Raw genomic sequence first — 26,011 nt, forward strand, 5'->3', positions numbered from 1 at the left:
ATTATTCATCTTTTCCCTCTAGGAATTGAGCAAAGTATCTTCAATAAAAGGTGCTTCAATAAATGTCAGTTCTGAGTTCAGCTGCATTTGAGGAGAACACTTATTTGGATAAACTTTGTTGACTTAAGCAGACCAGGCTCAGTATTTTATAGACATGCTTGATACATATAAAATTCCAACAAGGAAAATTACACACAGTAAAAACACAGCTCTGCTGTTTCAGATGAGAATATTAGGATAATGAAAATTTGATAGATTACTTGCAAAAAAAATTACATTACATGAGACGGATACACTTAATACAACAGAAGAAGACAAGGTCATATAGAAATGCCATATAAAAAGAGAAAGAGAGCTCAACAACTACTGTGGGATTCTACTGGTATCCCTTCCACTCTTTCATCTGCTATGCTAAAGCACACTATAATTTGAAAGATTCAGGGTCTCACCTATTTCTAATTAAAATGTACCTTGGTTCTAGAGGGTAGGGGGGTGGGGGGATGGGTTAGCCTGGTGATGGGTATTGAGGAGGGCACGTTCTGCATGGAGCACTGGGTGTTATGAACAAACAATGAATCATGGAACACTGCATCAAAAACTAATGATGTAATATATGGGGATTAACATAACAATAAAAAATTAAAAAAAAATAAATAAATAAAATGTACCTTAGTAGAGTAATTTTAAAATCATATCATTCTCATACTAAGGGTGCTCTTGACTTTTAGTAGGAATAACAATTCTAGATGTAACAGGAAAATCTGGGTGGGTGGTGGAAAGCGTGCTGAAATGAATGTGTGAAATTGGGTATCTGCTGCTGACTCAACTTGGAGCTCTGATCTTACCCAAGTCACAACAGGATTGTGGGCTTTTCATTCTCCTTGCATATTTTTTTACTTCATTTTTGATGTAATCTCTTCAAGTTCTGAAGGACTTTTAACAAGTCCAAAATAAGTCACAGGCTACTTTCCACCTCTATTCACTCCTCCCATGTTCCCTTCTGTAATAGGTTTGCACCCATCCATGTATATAAGCTAGAAATTAAAGTCATCTTGTATCTCTTTTTTTCTTTACCTTGTATGTATCAGTGCAATTACAGAATCTTGTTCCAGTGTATCTTGGAAAACTCCCATAACCTTTTCTCCTCTTCATTCCAACCACAAGGAACTTAGCTTATGCCCTCAACATCTATGACTAGCTAGCTAGGTCTCCTGCTTCTGGTCTCCCCTGTAAACCATCATTCACAAAATCTTCATGGTGGGCTTTCAAAGATGAATGTCCAAGTGTGCTGCATCCCCATGTCTAAGCAACAGTCACAGAATCAAGTCCAAACTCCTCAGTCAGTCCTTAAGACCCTTCTCAAGGGTGCCTAGACATCCTCCAATTACACACCCCTGAGCACCCTATACTCTAGTTTTATCAGATTTTGCCATCCATTTCTTTACTTTATTGGTTCACTCACTCACTGAGTCCGGATCATGTCAGGCATGTACTAAGAGCTAAGGGCAGTCAATGTCAAATCTTCCCTGAAGGAAGGTTCCATTCAGAAAAACCTTAACAGGGGTAACATTAGTGTTGAGGTTAAGAGGATGAGCTCTGGATTGGGTTCCCCAGGTTCAAATCCAGCCCCCTTTGCAGGGTATTTAATATCTCTAACTTGTAGTTACCAATTCACTAAAGAGAGGATTAATGATAATATTATCATCATAGGGATTAAATTATGTTAATACATGTAAAACCCTGACAGAGTAGGCACAGCAAGCTACCTTGAAAGGCATATAAAAATTACTGGTTGGGGGGCCTTATCAAACCATATATATGCACAATTCTGACCGTACTTACGAATTCTGTTGCAGTAAGCCAACTCAAGTATGAATATTTTTTGTCCCTCAAATGTAAACCTGATATAAATTAAGAAATCCCTGGCCCCATGGGTCAATAGATAATCAAAACCAAAAAAGTGGCAAGACTGGTGACTTTGCTCATGCTCTTTCCCACTGTTGAAATTTTATTTTTCTTTCTCCTGGAGAAAATTTTACTGATATTTCAAAGTCTGATTTAAATATAATTCTCCAATTATATATATATTTAATTCTATGTTTCTATTGTATCTTCTTTATATAACAAAATATTTGTTATACCACATAGTGGTTATTCATATAATCATTGGCCCTCTTATTAATCTATGAACTATGAGGGGTCTATTTTTTATTTGTACTTTCTATTAATTTAATAAACATTTATTGAATGATAATTAAGGTATTAGACTATAATAGCTCCAAGATGCCTTACAATCTAAATCTAATAAATTATCAAGAATCTGAAAAAAAAAGTTCATTGCTTCTGATCCAGTAATTATAATTCTAGGAATCTATGTTAAGGAAATAATCAGAGATATAGTAAAAGCACTATGAATAAAGATGGTCAACATATTTCTTAAGAGTAGAGAAAATTGGGAAAAGTCTAATTTCTTTCTTACAAGAATCAAATTACTCACTAAATTATGGCACAATCATAAGGAGGATTATTATGAAATCATCTGAAATGGTTTTTGAATTGTATTAAATGGCATGGGAAAATGCTCATGTTATAATTTTCAGTGGGAAAAAACATGTAAGTTATAAAAGTGAATACAGATGTCCAGTCAAATGGAATGATGAATTTATAGGCTGAGCCTTCCTTCTGCTGAAAACACATAGCAATAAATGAAAACATAAAAAGAGAAAAGCAAACACAGTATGCCTTAAAAATGTTAATATCTCCTTGGACCAGAAATATTAGAGTAGCCCAAGTTAATAAGCAGTGCTGAAGCAAGAGGTCACTGGAGTGTGCATGTAGAGAAGAAGGTAAAGAGCTTGGCGTATGTAGAGACTGGTGAAGGGAGAGTTCACACAGCTGGAAATGGAACCAGTCTCACTACTAGAAACCCAGAGCTGTGACTGAGCTCCCCAGGTCGTGAAAGGAGGATGAAAACAGCTACACTCCACATGTAGCTATGTGAATGGGGCAGCAAGCCTAGGCAGACACAGCTTTCCAGGCAGCCCTGAGCTAAGTCAGTCACTAGTTTGATACTGAATCTGAATAAGCCTCATATGTACATGTATGTACATTTATGTAGGCACAGGGCGGGAGTCCCAGGCTGCCAACAGAAGCCTTGGTTCTGGCCTGGGGGGCCAAAACAGGCCTTGTCAAAGCAATTGAAAAAATCAAGAGAATGAAGGATCTGGAGGGTCAGGAGAAGGGAGAGAGCAAGGGACTGACAGACTGACAGGCAGTTTCTGTCAAAGCCTCAGCTTGCAACACAGAAGCAATCATAGACAATACATACATAATTGCGTGTGTATGGCTATGTCCCAGACGAACTTGACTTACAAAAAGAGGGCTCACTTAACACACAGGCTGTAATTTTCTGACACTTGTTTTAAATCAACATTCCAATACCAAAATGAAACTAATGAATAGAAAGATAACTTATAACTATTAACAAATGAAAGATGGATTCATTTTGGATGAAACAAAAACTATAGAAAATCCAAAAAGGTCTTCAATATATTTTTATAAACCTCAAAGAGATAAAGGGAAGATAATATCTAAAATAAGAACAAGAAATTACTTTAAAGGTAAAAATACATGTGATAAAAATCATATTAGAAAACTTGGAAACAAAGATATTATCATGACTAGTTGTACTGATAATACAAACATCAGATTGGACAGAGTCAAAAAGAGACTTAACGAACTAGAAGACAATGTTGAGGAGTGCCCGAAGATTATAGCAAAAAAGGTGGTGGTGGATTTTCAAAATACGAAAGAGAAGTTAGGAGACCTAGAGAGTAAGACTAAAGTGGCTCCAACGTACATCTGAAAAGAATTTCAGGTAAAGGAAAGAAAAGTGATAAACACTGAACAGATAATTGTTGAGAATTCTGAAGACATTAAGGAAAAAGTCTTTAGGTTGAAAGTTTTCACTAAGTACAGAGCAAGACAATGAATGAATGAATGAATGAATTCATAATGTGCATATTAAAGCAAAGCCAAAGCAGAATAAGGATAATGAGAGAATATAAATGTGAATTAATCAAATGACCCAACTATAGGGGCACCTGGGTGACTCAGTCATTAAGCATCTGCCTTCGGCTCAGGTCATGATCCCAGGGTCCTGGGATCAAGCCCAGCGTTGGGCTCCCTGCTCAGCAGAAGCCTGCTTCTCCCTCTCCCACTCCCCCTGCTTGTGTTCCCTCTCTTGCTGTGTCTCTGTCAAAGAAATAAATAAAATCTTTAAAAAATAATAATAAATAAATAAATAACCCAACCATAAAGCAGAAAATATAACAATTACATGTGTCATGGCTGCAATGGTATAATTTATGCATACACATGCAATACACACCCACACCAGATAAAAATATACCGAATATAAATGTTATTTATCATTGGACTGTAGAACCACAAATAAACACAATTTTTTCTCCACATTTTTCAGTGTTGTTTGATGTTCCTATGCTGAACTGATACTCATTTTAAAAATCATAATAAAATATTACTTTTTAAAAAGCTACTGGTTGCATTTGAATTGAGTTCATAATATCATTTTCCCTCAAACAAAAAAAAAATCAGAAATTTACAATTGTAAATAAAATTGCCATGCACAAATATAAGTCAGTACAAACAATTTTAAAGACTGGGTTCTCCTGTAGATCTCTGAACACAGACATGACTTCAATTTGAAGATATAGTTCATGAATTTTAAACATTTTCAAGTCTCTTATTGAAGGTGGGGGGAGGGGTGGAGGATACAGAAATAATTTGCATGAGAACATTCTTGTCCAGTTCCGGTAACTTAATTACTCAATGCCCCGTACATGTTGAGTTGATTTAAGTCATGTGGCAATTGCTACAATTTCTAACTAAGAAAGGCACTGGAACAGAAGTCGTCATTTGGCATGACTGCATCAAGAAACACTGCTGACAGCCAGAAGAGATCAAAAGCAGATCAGGTTGCTTAACAAACTACATGTCACTGAGCTAAGAAAGCCAGGGGAGCACCCAGAGGAGCTGTGGAAATCTTGGGAACAACTGTAGAAACCAAACCTAGTGGATGTTCTTATAAAATGCTAAAATGAGATCAGTTGTTTTATTACAATGCCTGAGCCATAACACATTATTTCCCAGTCTTTCCTTAGAAATAAATCAAGCCTGTAAGCAGAAAAAAAGAAGTGATAGAGGCAGAAGGTGAGTAACTTAATGGTTATAGTTTATTTTTTATCAAACTAATCACACCATTTATTCTATTTTTTCCTTATTATGAATAGCCAATACTTATTGGATATTTACTATATGGAAAGTATTGAGATAAACTCTTTATACATATCATCTCTCATTTTCTGAACTTTCTTAAAACAACTTGCTTCTGGAAAAAAAAAAGAAAAAGGAGAACAGGCTATTTGAGTCTTTCTAAATGAATTACCTAATTTGGTCACTTAGAAGGAATCATTTTTAATAAGTTATTTATCAAAGTAGACATTATTTTAAACTATATCAAAAGTAACATAATTCAATAGTCTCCAATTTGATTCCCATTCAGTCAAATCAATGTACATATCTAATTATACCTATCTCATTCCAAAAAGGGACACAAGACAATTTTACTTTAGGCCTTGTTGATATGAAATGCTACAGTCATGCTAAAACTTTCCCAGAAAATGAATTTAAATTTCAGCGCATAAGATTTCCTTCCTTGTGTTACAAAATATCTTGTTTTCAATGGAAAAACTCAAATGTTGGAAAGGCAAAATGTAACACATATGATTAAATTGATTTTTTTGTCAGTGTTTAAAGGATACCTCAGAGTTTGACAGTCTTGTAAATAGCTCTTCAAGCTAATCTTGTTTTACAAGAACAGAAATATATAATTATATTAGTTCATAAACTATAGTTTCATTTCCCTACTTTCTTTGTAAGCTCCTTAGAGGCAAATGCCATGCTTCTGTTTCTAACATGGTACCAGGCTTGCATTTCTTAAACTATGTTCCACTGACTAGAGAAACTATCAGATACTCTGTGAAAAAGTACTCTGTGATCAAATAAATTAGGGAAATACTAACACTTCTTTCAGAGAATACTGTGAATTCCCTTTAAATTTATCTTATCTCAGCAGTTCTTATGTTCATTTGGTCATGAAACTTTCCATTTCTAGAGCAGCAAATTGTAACAATCCATAGACAAATGAGAAAATACTGGGCGAGCAAATGCCATTGGTACTAGTTGAGGGAAGAGGCTTTTTAGAGAAATTTGTCTTATCCCAATGGGAAGTATAAATTGTGAGGCTTAAAATCATCACCTTCTCACCCCTCTGAGGTACTAAAAATTGCCAAGATGCCCCCTCAATGTTTAATGTGTGTAGTTAACCACACTGCTTAAGAAGACAGATGTGCATGAGGAAACAGTACCCAGTGGCACTGGTCAATTGTCCTTTTCAAAACCACGATCTGGTGTGTGCTCCTTCCCTTGTTTCAGCTCTAAGACTTGTGAGAACTTGGCATTTTCATGACTACATTTATATTTAATAACTGTAATAAGAAACTATGTAGATATGAAAAATAAATGAAGTAACATTCCAAGTGATGCACCAACCAAAGCAAACAGAAATCCCCTGATGATAGGATTACCATTCCACTCATTTATTAAATTACCTACAAACTACAAAATCCTCTGTAAGACCAAATTGTTGAAGTGTGAAGTATTTTCCAGATATTCCAGAAATGCCCCCAGCACCACATCAAAGAGACAGAGACAAAGAATGCAGAATTTCATAAGCAAACCAAGATACCTGGCGAATTTTGAAGTTTAATACGTACTACACATGAATGGTTAGGTTTCCTATTATTTTAAGAAATCATATTAAATACATAGTATCATAGTATTATATAAATGTAAGATAGTTCTATGCATTTTTTTTTTGCAACAAGGCAGTCATTCTTGGGCTCAATCAATGGGCACCCTTATTTGAGGCTCTAAGGGAGAACATTTAAGTGACAGAATTTCACCCCTCCTTGGCAGTGATGATTCTATCTATGGTACAGCACCTCGCAAATGCCTGACATGCACCAGGACTATAAATAAATGTGGAGCATTTAGAAAATCAAACTACAGAAAATAGATAGAAAATCAAACTATTAATGTTGATTTTCTGTTATAATGTTACGCTGTTGATTTAAATCCATATAAAAGCATCTGTGATGAGACTATAACAGCTCCATAAGCTTGATTACAGGTCAAAATCTTTGGATAAATATTTCAAAACTGGGATACAATCTCTTAAAAAGTGATATCATATTTGATTTATAGAAAGAGGTAACCAACCCTCTTCTCATCTTGTAATACAACATCAAATGAAAATCTCACATAAATTTATTTATTCCCTATCTGTACTTAACAGACTTAGCAAGAGACTGAAAGAGACAGCTGAGGTGTTCTCAGCTCTGCAACAAGAAGAACCCTCATGATCATAAAGGGAATAAAGAGATTTTACATTCAAAACTAAAAAAAAAATTGTAAATTTTCTGTGTAAATATGACCTTTTTTCACTTAAAATCTCTTTATCTTAAAAATTATCATTGAAGTGTAGTTGACATATAAGATTATTTTAGTTTTAGGTGTATAATATAATGATTCAACATTTGTATACATTGTGAAATGATCACCACAATGAGTCTAGTTAACATCTGTCACGACACAATTCATTTCCTTTCCTTGTGATGGGAACTCTTTTTTTTTATGATCTATTTATTTATTTTTGAGAGAGAGAGAGAGTGTGGTGGGGAAGGGCAGAGGGAGAGGGACAGAGAGTCCTAAGCAGACTTTGCGCTGAGTGCAGAGCTTGACACAGGGCTCGATCTCATGACCATGAGATCACCCAGGCACTCCAATTGTGATAGGAAGTCTTAAGATTTCCTTTCTTAGCATCTTTCAAACTTGTAATATTACTGACTCAAGTCACCATGTTATACATTACATTATATCCTCATGACACATTTATTTCATAATTGGAAGTTTGTATCTCTTGATCCCCTTCACCCATTTTGCCCACCAATTTGTTCTTTGTATCTATGAGCTTTGTTTTGTTTTCTGATTTTTTTTTTTTAGGTTTTCTTTTCTTTTTCTGTCAGACTTATTTCACTGAACAAAATACACTCAAAGTCCATCCATGTTGTTGCAAATAAGATTTCATCCTTCTTTATGGCTGAGTCATATTCCTGTGTGTGTGTGTGTGTGTGTATGTGTGTACATATATATACGCATACACACCACATCTTTATCCATTCATCTATTGATGGACTCTTCTGTTACTTCCGTATCTTGGCTATTGTAAATAATGCTGCAATGAACAGAGGGGTACAGATAGCTTTTCAAATTAGTGTTTTCATTCTCTTCAGATAAATACCCAGAAGTAGAACGGCTGGACTCAATGATGGTTATATTTTTAATTTTTTGAGGAAACTCCATACTCTTTTTCACAGTCGCTGTACCAGTTTGCATTCCCACCAACAGTGCAAGCGATTCCTTTTTCTCCACATCCTCACCAACACTTGTTGCTTCTTGTCCTTTTGATACTAGCCATTCCGACAGGTGTGAAGTGATATCCCATTGTAGTTTTTTTTTTAATTTTTTTATTGTTATGTTAATCACCATATATTACATAATTTGTTTTGGTGTAGTGTTCCATGATTCATTGTTTGTTCATAACACCCAGTGCTCCATGCAGAATGTGCCCTCTTTAATACCCATCACCAGGCTAACCCATCCCCCTACCCTCCTCCCCTCTAGAAACCTCAGTTTGTTTTTCAGAGTCCATCATCTCTCCTGGTTCGTCTCCCCCTCTGACTTACTCCCCTTCATTCTTCCTCTCCTGCTATCTTCTTCTTTTTCTTTTTTCTTAAAATATGTTGCGTTATTTGTTTCAGAAGTACAGATCTGTGATTCAACAGTCTTACACAATTCACAGCATTGTAGTTTTAATTGGCATTTCCCTGATAGTTAGTGATGTTGAGTATCTTTTCACGTGCCTTGTGGCCATCTGTACATCTTCTTCGGGAAAATGTCTATTCAGACCCTCTGCCCATATTTTAATTGGGTTGTTTGTGTTTTTGTTATTAAGTTGTATGAGTGCTTTATATATTTTCAATATTAACCCCTTATTGGATTTATCATTTGCAAATATCTTCTCCCATTCAGTAAGGTGACTTGTCCTATTGTTGACAGTTTCCTTTGCTGGGCAGAAGCTTTTTAGTTTGATGTAGTTCCATTTGTTTATTTTGCTTCTGTTGCCACTGCCTTTGGAGTCAGATCCAAAAAAAATATCACCAAGACTGATATCAAGGAGCTTACTGCCACCTGTTTTCTTCTATGAGTTTTATGGTTTCTGGTCTTACAGTCAGGTCCTTAACCTAATTTGAGTTAATTTGGGGGTATGGGGTAAGATACTGTCCGGTTTTGTTTTTTATGCATTTGGATGTCCAGTTTTCCCAAACCCCATTTATTGAAAGAGACTGTCCTTTCCCCATTGTATATTCTGGCCTCTTTTGTCGTAAATTGACTGTATATGTATGGGCTTATTTCTGGGCTTTCTATTCTTTTCAATTGATCCATGTGTCTGTTTTTATGCCAATGCTATACTGTTCTGATTATTATTGCTTTGTAATATAGCTTGAAAACAGGGAATGTGATGCCTCCAGCTTTATTCTTCTTTCTCAAAATTACTTTGGCTATTTGGGATCTTTTGTGGTTCCCATACAAGTTTTAGGATCATTTGTTCTAATTCTGTGAAAGATGACATTGGAATTTTCATAGGAATTGCACTGAATGTTTAGATTGCTTTGGGTACAAAAGACATTTTTAACAATATTAAATCTTCCAAACAATGAGCATGGAATAGCTCTCATTTATTTGTATATTCTTCAATTTCTTTCACCAATGTCTTATAGGTTTTAGTATATACATCTTGCACGTCCTTGCTTAAACTTATTCCTAGGTATTTTATTCATTTTGATGCAATTGTAAAAAATGAGTTTGCTTCCTTAATTTCTCCTTTGGATAGTCTGTTGTTGGTGCATAAAAATGCAAGAGATTTTTGTATATTGATTTTGTACCTGAAACTTAATTTATTAGTTCTAATAGTTTTTGGTGGAGTCTTTAGGGTTTTCTATATACAAAATGTTATCCTCCGCAAATACTGACAGTTTTACTCCTTCTTTTAGAATTTGGATGGCTTTTATTTTAAATTTTTTTTTTTAAAGAGGGAGAAAGGGAGAGAGGAAGGGGAAGGGGAGAGGGAGAGAGAGAATCTTAAGCAGGCTCCCTGCTGAGCGCAGAGCCTGACAGTAGGCTCCATCTCACAACCCTGAGATCATGAGCTGAGGTGAAATCAAGAGACGCTTAACTGACTGAGCCACCCAAGTGCCCTTTAAATGTTACTTTTAATTTAGAAATCTGAAGAATTTCAGAATCATTTCAAAATGATTTGATACAAGGCTTCTCAGCTAACAATAACATGTTATACATGCATGTGTTTTTTGACCAACTATGTGAAAGAAGATTTTTGTTCCCAGGAAAATTCATAAGCCACAACATCTTGCACAAGTATACCAAGGAGGGGATAGGAAGGAACTACTTCTCTTTTAACAATAACATGAAAAATGTACAAATGTCCTTGGCTATCAAGTGAAAACAAGATGATCAAATTTGCTCCTGGTGAAAGGGATTGCTATTCAAATAACCAATATACTACTCAATAGCTAAATGTCTAATATACATAACTTTTTAAACAACAAAATAATAAGATTATTGGTAAAAATTTTTCTTTTGCCACACTAAAAAAATGTAGTTATACAAAGCCATTAAGATTTACTTTCTTACAAAAACATTGAAAAGTCTGTGTTTTTCTCATTAAAAAAGCATTTGGTAATACAAACATGATCCTTTAAGATTTTAAGTTACCTTTCAAGTCTTTCTTTAGTTTTCTGAGATCTTTTTGAAAATCTTCAAACTTCATCTGTGAGGCCTGAAAAAGGTCCTGGGGTTCTGGCAGTGGAAAAACACACTGTTCTTTTCCAGCATCCTAATTAGCAAGAAACACATAATTTTAAAACAAACCAGCATAAATATAAATAAGGACACAACAAAATGGCAATGGCAAAACAACAAATAACGAAATCGAACTATATGTAAAAACTGTCTTACCTCATCAAAATTTCGAAGATAATAGGAAACGATATATGACAACAGGCTTCTGCTATTGTCCTAGGCAGAAAGACCAAAGTAAAAATATATTTTTTTAAATATCAAATATGCAGTGTCAAGTAAAATAAATTCCAGTAAATCAATATATAAATGAGAACATTTAGAATAAAATGTGAGATCCTACATTTCAAAGTACTTCGGCCACTGCATCAAAGGAGTTTAATGGCACAGAAGATCCTGTTTCTCCCAATGTTCTAAACTAAGCTCCAAGTAGAAGCACAACTGTTCTAGGGTGGAGTCTCAACTGTGAATACTTTGCTGCTTTTGCCCTCCTCAATCAGAAAATTAGTTCATTAATTGTCATGTTTTATCATTAAAAGGTATAACTATTACTTTAGCTGAAATGACTCAATCTTGCCAGCATTTCTATACCATTTCTGGACGAGCAGGTATCATTCCGATGGTAAGACTGATTGAAATTTGTTAGTATAGGGATCAGGAAAATAAAGTTAAGTATTATTTTAAGTAAGCAGGGGCTTTAAAAATGCAAATACATATTATAAATTGCTATGTCAGCAACTGAGATTGAGGAATAAATGTCCTCACACCTATAAATAATGCAATGTGTGTATTTCTATAGGAAAAAAAATGTAGGATTTTTCCTATTCTAATGGTTTTCAAAGAATAGCTTTTCACCCCCTTTCTGGCACACTTAGGGGCATTTTTAATGATTTCTCTTTTTTTTGCATCACTTGAAATTTGTACTAGATCATTTGAATGTGGGAGGACAAATATATATATTTTTAAAAAACCTTACAACACAAACTACACCCCCTGAAATGTTCTATCTAACCATTATTTCCTTCTATTTATAAAAAGCAATATCCCTTTATAATTTAATTTGACATGATATGATAATATACCTTTTAGAGACTTCCCTCATAGTAATTTATAGTAATAACATAATAATAATATGTGATGCAGTTATACATTGCAATAATAAAAGTAATATATTTATTAGAAAGAGCATTCGCTTGTAAATAATTAAAGCAACTTTCCTTTGTCCTTCCTAACTTATAAATCAATGAAATGGTTAATCACACTTGAATCAATTAACAAAACGTTTATTAAATGCCTGCTGATAGGCATGCTGAGTGAAAATTCTGAGTGATCTAAATAACAGCTCTGTCCATGCAGGTCTACAAATAGTACTAAGAAGTAGACACAGTTATATTTGTTTTATACAGAGAGAACCAAATCAGGAAGACTTCACATAACTCTTGTGAGAATGCAAGTGAAATTATAAAATAAAATTTTGCTTCTTGATTTTATTATGCAATTTTTATCTAGATTGTTCCTTGTAGTTATTTAAATTAATAAAACTTAACTTATTGGGAGACTGAATAAGATATATCAACCAATAAAAAACAAATAATCCCTTATTCATATATAATTATAATTATTAGAATCTATTTCAGATCCATTTTTATAAGCTAAATATTATGCTGATGCTATTTATATTCCAGTGTTATTTGCAAACGTTACTTGTTTCAATCCAACAATCAGTTGTTAAGAACTATTCAAGTGCTTAGAAGAGAGTTTTTGCTTTTGAACAAATGTGCTTTATCAGGTTGACATATTGGAGGTTCCTGTGAAAACTTGTGCCATACAAATATAATAGCATCTGAACAAACATAACCATAAAAATCACAAAAATTATATGTGCTGCTGATGTTCCAAGACAGCATGATGGCTTTATTTAATTTTGGAAAAGCAGTGTGTGGGATTTCATAGAACTCAGTGAAAGAATGGTAAATGGATGTATGAGTGTATGTATGAATGAATGAGCAAATTAGTTGTTGGCCAACAGAAAAAACAATAAAAAGTATCTCTTTCTGAGGTGGGAAATTACAGTTGACGCTTGAACAATATGGGTTTGAATTGCATGGGTCCACTTACACTTAGATTTTTTTTCAACAAATATAGTACAGTACTGGAAATGTATTTTCTCTTCCTAATGATTTTCTTAATAACATTTTCTTTTCTCTAACTTACTTTATTGTAAGAATACCATATATGTTACATATAACATAGGAAATAGGTGTTAATTGGCTAATGTTATCGGTGAGACTTCTCATCAACAGTAGGCTATTAGTAGTTAAGCTTTAGGAGAGTCAAAAGTTATATGTGGATCTTCAACTGAGCAGGAGGTCAGTGCCCTGCATCATTCAAGGGTCACCTATATACATTACCTAGGAAGAATAATTCTAGTATTTCCATTTCTATGAGCCAGTCATTTACTTATATTTATAATTTTAAAAACATGACCATAATTTTCTTTATCATATAGTTCTGTGTGGAGATTCTTTTTTTATTTTATTTTATTATGTTATGTTAATCACCCTACATTACATCATTAGTTTTTGATGTAGTGTTCCATGATTCATTGTTTGCAAATAACACCACCAGTGCTCCATTCAATACGTGCCCTCTTTAATACCCATCACCAGGCTAACCCATCCCCCCACCACCCTCCCCTCTAGAACCCTCGGTTTGCTTCTCAGAGTCCATAGTCTCTCATGGTTCGTCTCCCCCTCCGATTTCCTCCCCTTCATTTTTCCCTTCCTACAATCTTCTTTTTTGTGTGTGGAGATTCTTTTATCAAAGAAAGAGAATTCTATTATTTTCTAAGTTTACAATCTCACACATTAACTCTAACCATCATAGTTGTTTCCTTAATATTATATTTTTACTGACACTCTCATAATCTCTTAGATGTTAATTTTAAACAAATACAAGTATAGGAGTAGGATCAAAAATTAATTAGGCCTGCAAAAAGGCTTGGACATCCCCACGCATACCAGTATAAAGGGGAGGATGAGATGTAGAAAAGCAGGATCATCTTTTACATTTTATTTACAACCTACTTTCACCCATCTTTGTTTTGTTTTTAAAACACAAGCCTGCTGGCCTCCATTACTTAACACAGAAGAGGAATACCATCTAATTTATGAAAATTAATTAATCCTCAGACTCCAAAAGGATACTTATTAGCAGACATGATAATGACAGAGTGAAAAATAATTATTTTTATTTTAAAAATCCTCTACTTGTTCTGCATGGAGCACTGGGTGTTATACGCAAACAACGAATCATGGAACACTACATCAAAAACTAATAATGTACTGTATGGTGATTAACATAACATAATAATAATAAAAAAAGAAACATAAAAAATATCCTCTACTCAATTATGCATTAGACATAGGATTCACAATTACTCACTTTAGGAAACATTATTCACAAAATCATAAACATATGATGGCCATATACTTTTATCTAGTTCAGAACATCAAGACCTTGGAACATAAACATTTATTACAACAGGCTTACAGTCAAACTTATTACTAAATAAAACATCGAATCCTCAATTTGCCTACATTCATTCGTACAAAATACTTACACTGCTTTTGACATCTTTCAGCTTTGGAAGAATGTCTAATCCGAAGCCATCGGCCTGTCCTCGAGTCTTATTCCCTCCATTCATGTAGTTGCCAAAAGCAAGAACCAAACCCAGGATCTGCATAACCCCTGGGCCATTTTTTAATGTCTGTGAAACCAAATAAAGAACACTTTCTTTCTTAGACAAAGTTTTTTTTAATTATCTTAAGTTAGTGGCAGATATTCATATTATACTAATAATTCTGGGTCACATCCAAACTCTATCGTTGCTTATTATTAGGGTATTTTATTTTATTTTATTTTATTATGTTATGTTAATCAATTACATTACATCATTAGTTTTTGAGTGGTGTTTCCAAAGTTAACTTTAAGAAGCAGTACCACCTACCCAACAGACACATGAAAAAGTACTCAACATCGCTTGGCATCAGGGAAATCCAAATCAAAACCTCAATGAGATACCACCTCACACCAGTCAGAGTGGCTAAAATTAACAAGTCAGGAAACGGCAGATGTTGGCGGGGATGCGGAGAAAGGGGAACCCTCCTACACTGTTGGTGGGAAGCAAGCTGGTGCAACCCCTCTGGAAAACAGTACAGAGGTTTCTCAAAAAGTTGAAAAGAGAGGTACCCTATGACCCAGCAATTGCACTACTGGGTAGTTACCCCAAAGATACAAATGTAAGGATCCGAAGGGGTATGTGCACCCCGATATTTATAGCAGCAATGTCCACAATGGCCAAACTATGGAAAGAGCCAAGATGTCCATCGATAGATGAACAGATAAAGAAGATGTGGTATATTTATACAATGGAATATTATGCAGCCATCAAAAGGAATGAGATCTTGCCATTTGCAACGACGTGGACGGAACTGGAGGGTGTTATGCTGAGCGAAATAAGTCCATCAGAGAAAGACATGTATCATATGATCTCACTGATATGAGGAATTCTTAATCTCAGGAAACAAACTGAAGGGTTGCTGGAGTGGTGGGGGGTGGGAGGGATGGGGTGGCTGGGTGATAGACATTGGGGAGGGTATGTGCTATGGTGAGCGCTGTGAACTGTGTAAAACTGTTGAATCACAGACCTGTACCTCTGAAACAAATAATACAATATATGTTTAAAAAAAAAAAAAGAAGAAGAAGAAGATAGTAGGAAGGGAAAAATGAAGGGGAGGAAATCAGAGGGGGAGACGAACCATGAGAGACTATGGACTCTGAGAAACAAACTGAGGGTTCTAGAGGGGAGGGGGGTGGGGGGATGGGTTAGCCTGGTGATGGGTATTAAAGAGGGCACGTATTGAATGGTGCACTGGGTGTTATATGCAAACAATGAATCATGGAACACTACATCAAAAACTAATGATGTAATGTATGGTGATTAACATAACATAGTAAAAAAAAAAAAGAAGCTGTACCCTCTACAAGCATTCAGGTACACATTTGTAAACTGAGAGACACCACTCTAGGTGATTTCTATGATATAATTGCGCTGAAAACAAATAAGGCTGTAATATGAGAACTACTACAAAATAATGTCGTTGCCATCATCCTAATTGTACCTACCTCTGGAGCAATACACATTTTTGGCAAAACACAGTTATAAAGATTAATTTCCAAATTTAGATTTATCCCTATAAAGTTCACACTCACTTCTTCCAAAACACAAAACTTAGCTGGAATTTGCATGTCTTCTTTCCTCTGAAAATGTGTCTTTAATAACATCTTACTAGTTTTCAAAATGATTTACCAGAACCAGAACGAATGGTACTATTGATTTTTGACAAATTGCTTTAAATGGTAATATTGGTAATTTCTGCCAAGCATTTATTCTTTGTTTTCAGAAGAATATTTATCTGCTATTGAGTCATACAGCTGTTCCTAGATTATTTGGATAGAATCATTAACAATTTGTTGGAAGCCCCTTCCAAAACTGAAGAAGAATAAATAAAATGCCTTCACATCACATCCAATCCGAAGTCTGATGTAGGAGAGGACTATGGAAAGTGAAGAGTTTGTGAAGGGACAGAAATCCATGGAGGTAGGAGCTAACAAGTGCACTCTACTAGCAGGGCCCCACGGCAGTGGGCGCCTCTGAGTTTTCGCTTTGATCTTGAAACCAATCGTGGTGTGTTCTCTTCTGTGGAACTGCTATCCTGCAAATTTATGCACACTTACAGTATATTAAAGAAAATGTTTTTGAAATATGAACATGACTGGACACAATTAAACATAAGAACTCAATCGGCAGCATTCTATGGATCAGAACCCACCTCACACAATTTCTGTAGCAATTCCAGTTTGCGACGAATTGAGCAAATGCTTTCTGAAAACGTGGACTGGAACAGAATACAAAAGACTCGCTCTGAGAAGTTGGGGATTAGTGACAGTTCATAAAGGAACCTAAGGAAATAAAGCCAAGTTAAGAGGAAAATATAATTCATATAAACAGATGTTTATCCTCCTATCATTCAGAACAATTATGCCCGGAAAACACTACATTTTCCAAATGGAAAGAGGCTGCCCGTAGCCTGGCTGCCTTCCATGAGGTCCTGAGGTGTGCTTACTGTTCAGGTTTGTCCAGAGACTTGGCATTTTCCTTGTCTTTGGAGGACCGGCCGTGCTTTTCAATTTTTTCCAGTTCATCTGACTGTGCTCTCTGGAAAAAATAATGCCAAGTGGTTATTCAAAACCTGGTGAAATGAATCCCTTAGATTATAATAATCTTAATACAGCAAAACTCTATATATTTTCATATTTCTTAGCATGTTTGCCGTAAAGCTTGACTTAATTCATGAAGGCATTTTAAAGTGTAAATATGTTTAATGCAAACCAGATCACCTCTAAACCTTCCAAATAATGTTATTGGCTATTAATGATCTGCAAAACATTTATTTATTCAAGCATACTTTAAAACAATACAGTTTTCCTCTCTTGCTTTTTGGCGGCTTGTAATACTCTCTAGAATACAAGAATTTCATTTTAAAGTGGCATGTGTTATTCAGAAATCAATCAAGTTAAATTTGGAAGTAATTTGATCCTAATGTTGTAAGATTTTTAAAGGAAAAAAGTACTTATTTAACTAATACAATCATTGTTTATGGCTTTTTTTTTTTAGGGGAAAAATAGAATTGAATTATTAAGTCCTGGGACAAAATAAAAGGTTTTGATTTTTCTTTTTGACACAAAAATGGCTTCAGGCTTCTTTTCTTCCAAATTATCTTCTTTTACCTTTCATCCTAAATTTGTTTCTTTGTAGGAGAGTTTCTTCTGCATTTTCAATATATAGTAGAAGATTTTATAGACATTGAGAAACACAAATCTATTCTTTATGAAAAATTTGGATGCTTTTTATTTGTAGTCTTGTCTTTATTTTATGATTTGTGAAGATGTTTCAAAATAGCCAAATACAATATTTCTATGCATTAAAAAGTGTGAGTAGACTACCATACCTTGAATTTGAGTCTAATTCTGAGAACTTAAATTCCCTTCACATTATTTTTTGCTTAAATATTAAAGCAGTTTAGCCAAGAACTACTGTATAAGATAAAATGTGATAGCCTTATAGAAACTAAAGATTTCATCCGAAAAATAGCTATGTTCTGTTTTTTATTCACTGATTGTTCAGGTGATAGGATTAACTAGCAAAGACTAGTTCCTTCAAATAAAGCTTCTTTTTAAAAAAAAAAAAAAAGATTTTAATTATTTATTTATTTGAGAGAGAGAGCACGGGCTGGGGAGGGAGGGTAGGGGTGGAGGGAGAGGGAGAAGACTCCCCTCTGGGCAGGGAGCTAATACAGGGCTTTATACCAGGACCCCAGGATCATGACCTGAGCCAAAGGCAGACACTTAACCGACTGAGGCCCCCAGGCGCCCCTAAGGCTGCTCATTTTAAATTTTTATTTATTTATTTATTTATTCATTTAAGTATGCTCTGTGCCCAACATGGGGCTCAAACTCATGACCCCGAGATCAATAGTCACTGAGCCAGCCAAGTGCCCCCATATACACTCTTAATAAAGGTGGCTTTTTTTCCCCCTGCAACTGAAGAATTAGAATGACCAGTAAGTGTGGGTGGAGGTGCCAGCATGTTTATCTTTCACTGCTTTTGAACCATCAGTACAAACATTTACACTGTCAAAAAAGCAAATAACAGCTTAATGCTATTATGAAAATCATTTTTATCTTGCAGACCCCCTTGCAAAAAAGTACAGAACCCCTGGGCACCCATGGAGCAGACTTGAGAACTGACATTTGGTAAAACCTTCTTATCCAACTGATGATTAAATTATCTTCAGCAATTCACCATACTCAAATACCTCCAGTAACAAAAAACTCATTGTCATTCTAAATTGATCATTACATCTTTAAAAAACACCATCCAAAAACAAAACAAAACAGCTTCTTTATATTAAACAAAAATACTTCCTGTACTTTCAGACATTGGCCCTCGGTCTACTCTCTGCGGTCAATTGCAAATTCCTTTCAAATATTTGGGAAAGTTAATTTTTCTTCTTTTGTCTTCTGTGTTAAATACTTTGGTACTTTTTATTTTCTATGGTATGAATATGAGTCTATCACAATCATAGTTGCTCTTTGAGTAGGTTTCTGATGGCTTAACAAATGAGGCACACCTCACAGTGTCCTCTCACTCTCCCATCGTACAGTCGGCTGCTCAACTCCATCATTCCAGAAAGACTGTTGCTGTTAGTGTAGTCTGAAATTAAGGACAATATTTGGAGGAACCCTACATCCTCTTAAGTTATCAGTAGTCTAAAACCTCTGAATGATTTTTCATGTTTATAGGCTCTATTCTGTTTCTCCTATTCTGTATTTATGAAATTGATTATTTTGGACTCAAGCATAACAACACATTTGTTATTTTTTTCTATATACAATCAACTATTCTAAGATTTTATAGCTTGAGATCATAATTCTGTCATGCTATGGAGCAAAAAATACTTTGGGTTAGGGTAGCTTGACAGAGCTTCAGAAAAAAGAGGAGATAAGACCTGTGTTTTGAAGAATACGCTGGCTCTAGATAGATGGAGAGCTCATCTCAAGAATTCGTCTCTAAATTTGCTCTCCTTTTTTATATTCCCCGTCACTGTTGAAGACACGGGCATCTACCTGATAACTCACATGGTCACACCAGATCTTCTACCTGGAATATGCATTATTCACTTTGGCTTGCTGCTCTTGGCTTGACTTATGAATGAACTCCTCTGGAAAGCCTGCCTCAACTGCCTTGCTCTCCATTATAATTATTCTCGTTCCAAAATGATAACACAGAACCTTATATATTTGCTTTGTTTTATGCTATGCTTATCACAGCATCTTATTGGCCATATAAATATATGCCTGCACCTTCTATTGATTGGAGCTTCTTGAGAAGGGCCATGTCTCAGGTATCTCTATGGTCCTAGTAACCAGTATGGCTTATGGTATACAGTTAGTAGTCAATAATATTTTTTTAAACACTGAAAAATTGTATCAGTAATTGAATATGACAAAAGAAGGCTCCCGAGTCATGAAGAAGAGACAGGGAAAAGAGGAGGGATGATGACCCAACAATATAAGAAGTATTGAGGACATAATGATATGCAGATAATTTCAACTATTTATCATCATCCTAAGAGTATAATGAAGGTACCTCTGAGGTCATTTGAACTCCAAAATAGATACTATGCATGCGTGAGACAGAATTAGTCATTTCAAATGCTGGTACAAAATAGGCAAATAAAAATAATAAGAGAGCTATGCCTGGCAAAAGTATATATGGATTCACTCATCTATACATTCATTCAACACTACTCTCTTGTGCCCCTATCACTCACCTCATGCAGAGATACTATGTGTGTAAAGGTACAAGAAGCAGGACTAAAACACAGTAGGTTTTTAAGCAATGGTAATCAACTCGGCAAGATTCGGCTATTCATTAATATACCATGACCAATTGTTTCTTGCCCATCAGCTTGGCTTGCTCCTTGCAAAGCATGAGAGATCAAGCAAAAGTCAGTTATCTTCTATCTGCTAAGGACCCATATTATTGTTCTTAATAGCAACCACACAATTTATGTCAAACTAGTGGTTATAAATTTGTACTAGAACCCGGTGGTCATCTGGATACTTTTGGTTTTGTTCGGCTTCAAAGTAAATTTAGTGTCAAGTGTTCTTCTCTGCTCTACTAATATGAGGTAATAATCAAGGTCAGACTTTAAAACAAATGAATTTTAGGGATTCATTAATCCACTCATTTAAAGGCTGTATTTACCAGCAGTACACCAGGCACTGGGGATAAAAATATATATAAGTTAGGCTTCAGACTCAAGCAAAATCCTAAAACATAATGTACCAAATAGCTCATAACACCACTCTTATTTGCTTAACCCTTCTGTAGCAATCTTCTTCGACTGCTTTTTATTTTTTATTTATTTTTTTATTAACATAATGTATTATTTGTTTCAGGGTGCTTTTTAAATCTATATATGACTCCCCATATTTGAAGAGGATGTTAATGATCTCACTACCATACCAATGGCGATTTGTTGAAATAAATTCATTCTTCTTTTACAGCCAAAGACATGGGCAACACAGGCACACACTTACATATCAATTAATAACATGAAGGAATTTCCAAGCTCCAAATATTCAAATCACAAACTTTCCCTCTCCCAGTCTCACTCACTTCCAAAATTAAATCATCCAGTCTCTTTCTTCACTGTATACCCCTTCCTGCACCCACCCCAATTACCTGCAGATTTGTACCAGAATATCCTTCACTCAAGATTTACTGTATTTGCCTATAAATGAAATGGACCTCCTCTAGTTACCTCCAGTTGCTGCCAAGCTGGATGTTTTTCACCAGTTACGAAAGGTTCGTCGCATTTAAAACCCAGGAAAACTCCTCACATAACCACTGGTCAAAATGAACCCCAAATCCAGGCTATCATCACTGATTTCACCATATATTTTGACCTCCACTACCCTTCACCCAGAAACCCCCTTAAACTGAATCTTGCTATTCCAACTCCTAGGAAGAAGTGTTACTTCTACAGAGAGGAAGAGATTGGGGAGCACAGGGTGGAGAGGGAGGGAAGAACATTGAGATCAACTGGCATGCATTTCCACTGTATACATTTCCACTGCCTGAGTCTATTAATGGTGTTAAGCAAATGTTTCTCAAACAGAGTTCAAAAGAACACAAACTTAGATTCCTGAGATTCATTAGGAATTGCTGTATACTATATCCATTTTTAAGACTCATATGCTAATTACTCTTAGAAGTTTTATTACTGAAAAAAACTATTTCAACACCAATCCTCACACTTAATTGATAACAAAAAGTGTGTGTGTGCAAGAGACAGACAGACAGACAGAGAAAATGATAGTAACACTCCCAAAGAACCAGTGTTCTAAGTGGAAATACTGTCTATGGCTAAAGTTCAGCAGTTCCTTTATCCAGTTTCTTTCATTTTTTTTTCCTGATTAAAACTCTTCAGAGTGTAGGAATAGAGGGAACATACCTCAGTATCATAAAAGCCATCTAGGAAAAACCCACAGCAAATATCATTCTCAATGGGAAAAAACTGAGAACTTTCCGCCTAAGGTCAGGAACATGGCAGGGATGTCCACTATCACCACTTTTGTTCAACGCAGTACTAGAAGTCCTACCCTCAGCAATTAGACAACAAAAAGAAATAAAAGGCCTTCAAATTCGCAAAGAAGGAGTCAAACTTTCTCTTTGCAGATGACACGATACTTGATGTGGAAAATCCAAAAGACTCCACCCCCAAAATTGCTAGAACTCAAACAGGAATTCAGCAAAGTGGCAGGATATAAAATCAATGCATAGAAATCAGTTGCTTTTCTATACACTAACAATGTAACTATAGAAAGAGAAATTAAGGAATCAATTCCATTTGCAATAGCACCAAAAACCATAAGATACCTAGGAATAAACCTAACCAAAGAGGTAAAGGATCTATACTCTAGAAACTACAGAACACTTATGAAAGAAATTGAAGAAGACACAAAGAGATGGAAAAACATTCCATGCTCATGGATTGGAAGAATAAGCATTGTTATAATATCTATGCTGCCCAGAGCAATCTACATGTTCAATGCCATCCCTATTAAAATACCATTGGCATTTTTCAAAGAGCTGGAACAAACAATCCTAAAATTTGTATGGAACAAGAAAAGATCCCAAATTGCCAAGGGAATGTTGAAAAAGAAAAAACCTGGAGGCATCACATTGCCTGACTTCAAGCTCTATTATAGAGCTGTGATCACCAAGACAGCATGGTACTGGCACAAAAACAGACACATAGATCAATGGAACAGAATAGAGACTCCAGAAATGGACCTGCAAATCTATGGTCAACTAATCTTCGACAAAACAGGAAAAAGACAGTCTCTTCAATAAATGGTGCTGGGAAAATTGGACAGCCACATGCAGAAGAATGAAGCTGGACCATTCCCTTACACCATACACAAAGATAAACTCAAAATGGATGAAAGACCTCAATGTGAGACAGGAATCCACCAAAATCCTAGAGAACACAGGCAGTAACCTCTTTGACATCGGCCACAGCAACTTCTTTCAAGACATGTCTCTTTTTTTTTACAAATTTATTTGACAGAGAGAGAGAGAGTACAAGCAGGGGGAGGGGCAGGCAGAGGGAAAGAGAGAAGCAGGTTCCCTGCTGGGCAAGGAGCCCAGTGCAGGGCTTAATCCCAGGACCCTGGGATCATGACCTGAGCCAAAGGCAGATGCTCAACTGACTGAGCCACCCAGGGGGCCCTCAAGACACATCTCCAAAGGCAAGGGAAACAAAAGCAAAAATGAACTTTTGGGACTTCATCAAGATAAAAAGCTTCTGCACAGCAAAGGAAACAGTCAACAAAACTAAGAGGCAACCCACGGAATGGGAGAAGATATTTGCAAATGACATTACACATAAAAGGTTGGTATCAAAGATATATAAAGAACTTCTCAAGCTCAACACCCAAAAAACAATCAAGTCAAAAAATGGGCAGAAGACATGAACAGACACTTCTCCAAAGAAGACATACAAATGGCTAACAGACACATGAAAAAATGTTTAACATCACTAGCCATCAGGGAAATTTAAATCAAAACCACAATGAGATACCACCTTACACCAGTTAGAATGGCAAAAATTAACAAGGCAGGAAACAAGAAGTGTTGACAAGGATGTGGAGAAAAGGGAACTCACTTACACTCTTGGTGGGAATGTAAGCTGGTACAGCCACATTAAAAATAGTGTGGAGGTTCCTCAAGACGTTAAAAAAAGAGCCACCCTATGACCCCGCAATTGTACTACTAGGTATTTACCCCAAAGATACAGATGTACTGAAAAGAAGGGCCATATGCACCCCAATGTTCATAGCAGCAATGTCCACATTAGCCTAACTGTGGATAAGAGCCGAGATGCCCTTCCACAGATGAATGGATAAAGAAGATGTGGTCCATATATACAATGGAACATTACTCAGCCATCAGACAGGATGAATGCCCAGTTCTTTCAATATTCATAATAAAGCTAAAGTTAACCTTTAAATTTTTATCTTTTCCCTCAACATCATCACCCCTACCACTTTTATGTTTACTAGGTAATTTTGCCTCCTAAATATTGTTCCCTTTGATTACATCACATCTTCTTTTCCTAGACATCCTCCCACCCCTCTGCTGGACTCTCCAACTACTGGGACTGCATCCACTATCCAAACACTCTATGGCAACTATCTTTAGCCCATGTTTTCCCTTTATATCCAGACAGGCAATTACTTTCTCAGCATCTTAACCTGGACACCTCAGAAGCATCTCAGACAAAAAAGTCTAAAAATAAACTCATGTACACTGCCCCCAAACATTCAGTTAATCCTGGTTCCAGTAAACTGGAAAACTAGTCACCAGTCAGAAAGCTGGGCGTCATGCTGGATGTCTGTCTGTAATTCACTTCAACATCCTGTGAATCACCAAAGCCTGTCTCCATTTCCAGTGCTATCATCTTTGTCTAGACTGTTGGCACCTCTCAGCTCAGCTACTTTGATATCCTGCCTGGTCTCTCCATAATCATCCTTCGCTCTAACATATGTCCCACACAGCACCCAATTTTTGTAAAGATGCTAAGCAGAATAAGTATACTCTACTTAATACTCTTTAAAGGCTGTTATTCTTAGAATAATACCACAGACCTTAAGGTTTCTACAAAGCCCACATGGTTCACCACCCCTTCACCCCACCTTGCTCTGCATCCCATCTCATGCCATACTCCCACATGCCGCATACATTCTGTTCTCTATGGTTTCCTTCAGTTCCTCAAATAGATAACAATTCCTTTTCATACATGCTTCTCCCTGTCCCTAAAACATACCCCACACTTCTCGTCTTCCACAATACCCACCTCCCTCCTTGTTTTACCTCCAAACTCTCTACTTTGGGGAGGCCTTTCTTAACCTCCTCATCTACAATGAATCTTCCTGCTAACTCATCCTCATTGTAGAAATGCACTTTCCTTCACAGCACATATCACAATTATAAATGAATACTTAAAGCCTAACTCCATATTAGAAAGAAAGCTCCAGGCAAGATGGCGGAGGAGTAGGAGACCTGGATTTCGTCTGGTCTCAGGAATTCAGCTGAATAGGGATCAAACCATTCTGAACACCTACGAACTCAACAGGAGATCGAAGAAAAGAATAGCAGCAACTCTCTGAACAAAAAAGCGACCACTCTCTGGAAGGTAGGACATGCGGAGAAGTGAATCCGAGGCAATATTCGGGAGGATAGACGGTGGGGGAGGGGCCTCCGTCGGCCGCTTCTGGCAGGTGCTAGAGCCACGGAGCACAAAATCGGAACTTTTAGAAGTCGGCTCCGCTGAGGGACGTCACTCTAGTGGCTAAGCGGGGGGTGGAACCCTTGCGGGACAGTGTGGTCTCAGGACCCTCAGGGCCACAGAAAGACCGGGGGTGCCTGAGTGCGGCAGAGCTTCCAGGTATCAGGGCCGGGAAGCCAGCTGCAGAGACAGAGCCGAGGTGTGGGCTCTCAGCTCGGGGTTGCCATAAACCGTAATCTGCGGCCCAGTCGGGCCACTGCTCCTCCAGCAGGGACCCAACAAGTGGCAGATCTGGGGAGACTCCCCTTCCTCCCCCAGGAGGAGCGGCGCAGGAGCGCACTGCAGGGATCTGCTGGGTTTGGAGACTCCACACCAAGTCGGGAGCCAGAGATAAAAACGCTCGGTCACAGGCCGGGTGAGCACGGAGTGTGGCCGGAGACCGGGGA

At 36.4% G+C, this 26,011-nt stretch overlaps 1 protein-coding gene across 2 annotated transcripts in view; it reads right to left on the minus strand.

Moving 5' to 3' along the window:
• Nucleotides 1-26,011, minus strand: part of FMN2 (formin 2) — a 375,250-nt gene that overhangs the window by 133,976 nt on the left and 215,263 nt on the right. For both annotated transcript variants that reach the window (XM_073899944.1, XM_073899942.1), the window contains exons 9-13: nucleotides 17,268-17,359; nucleotides 16,974-17,103; nucleotides 14,702-14,848; nucleotides 11,239-11,298; nucleotides 10,996-11,116 (exon numbers count right to left, since the gene is read on the minus strand). In XM_073899944.1, the coding sequence (XP_073756045.1) occupies nucleotides 10,996-11,116; nucleotides 11,239-11,298; nucleotides 14,702-14,848; nucleotides 16,974-17,103; nucleotides 17,268-17,359 (550 nt within the window). The remainder of the gene's footprint in view (nucleotides 1-10,995; nucleotides 11,117-11,238; nucleotides 11,299-14,701; nucleotides 14,849-16,973; nucleotides 17,104-17,267; nucleotides 17,360-26,011) is intronic.

Source organism: Callorhinus ursinus, unplaced genomic scaffold (genome assembly GCF_003265705.2).
Source record: "Callorhinus ursinus isolate GAN/ISIS: 27379988/994484 unplaced genomic scaffold, GSC_fseal_2.0 scaffold13, whole genome shotgun sequence".
NCBI classification, from domain to species: Eukaryota; Metazoa; Chordata; class Mammalia; order Carnivora; family Otariidae; genus Callorhinus; species Callorhinus ursinus.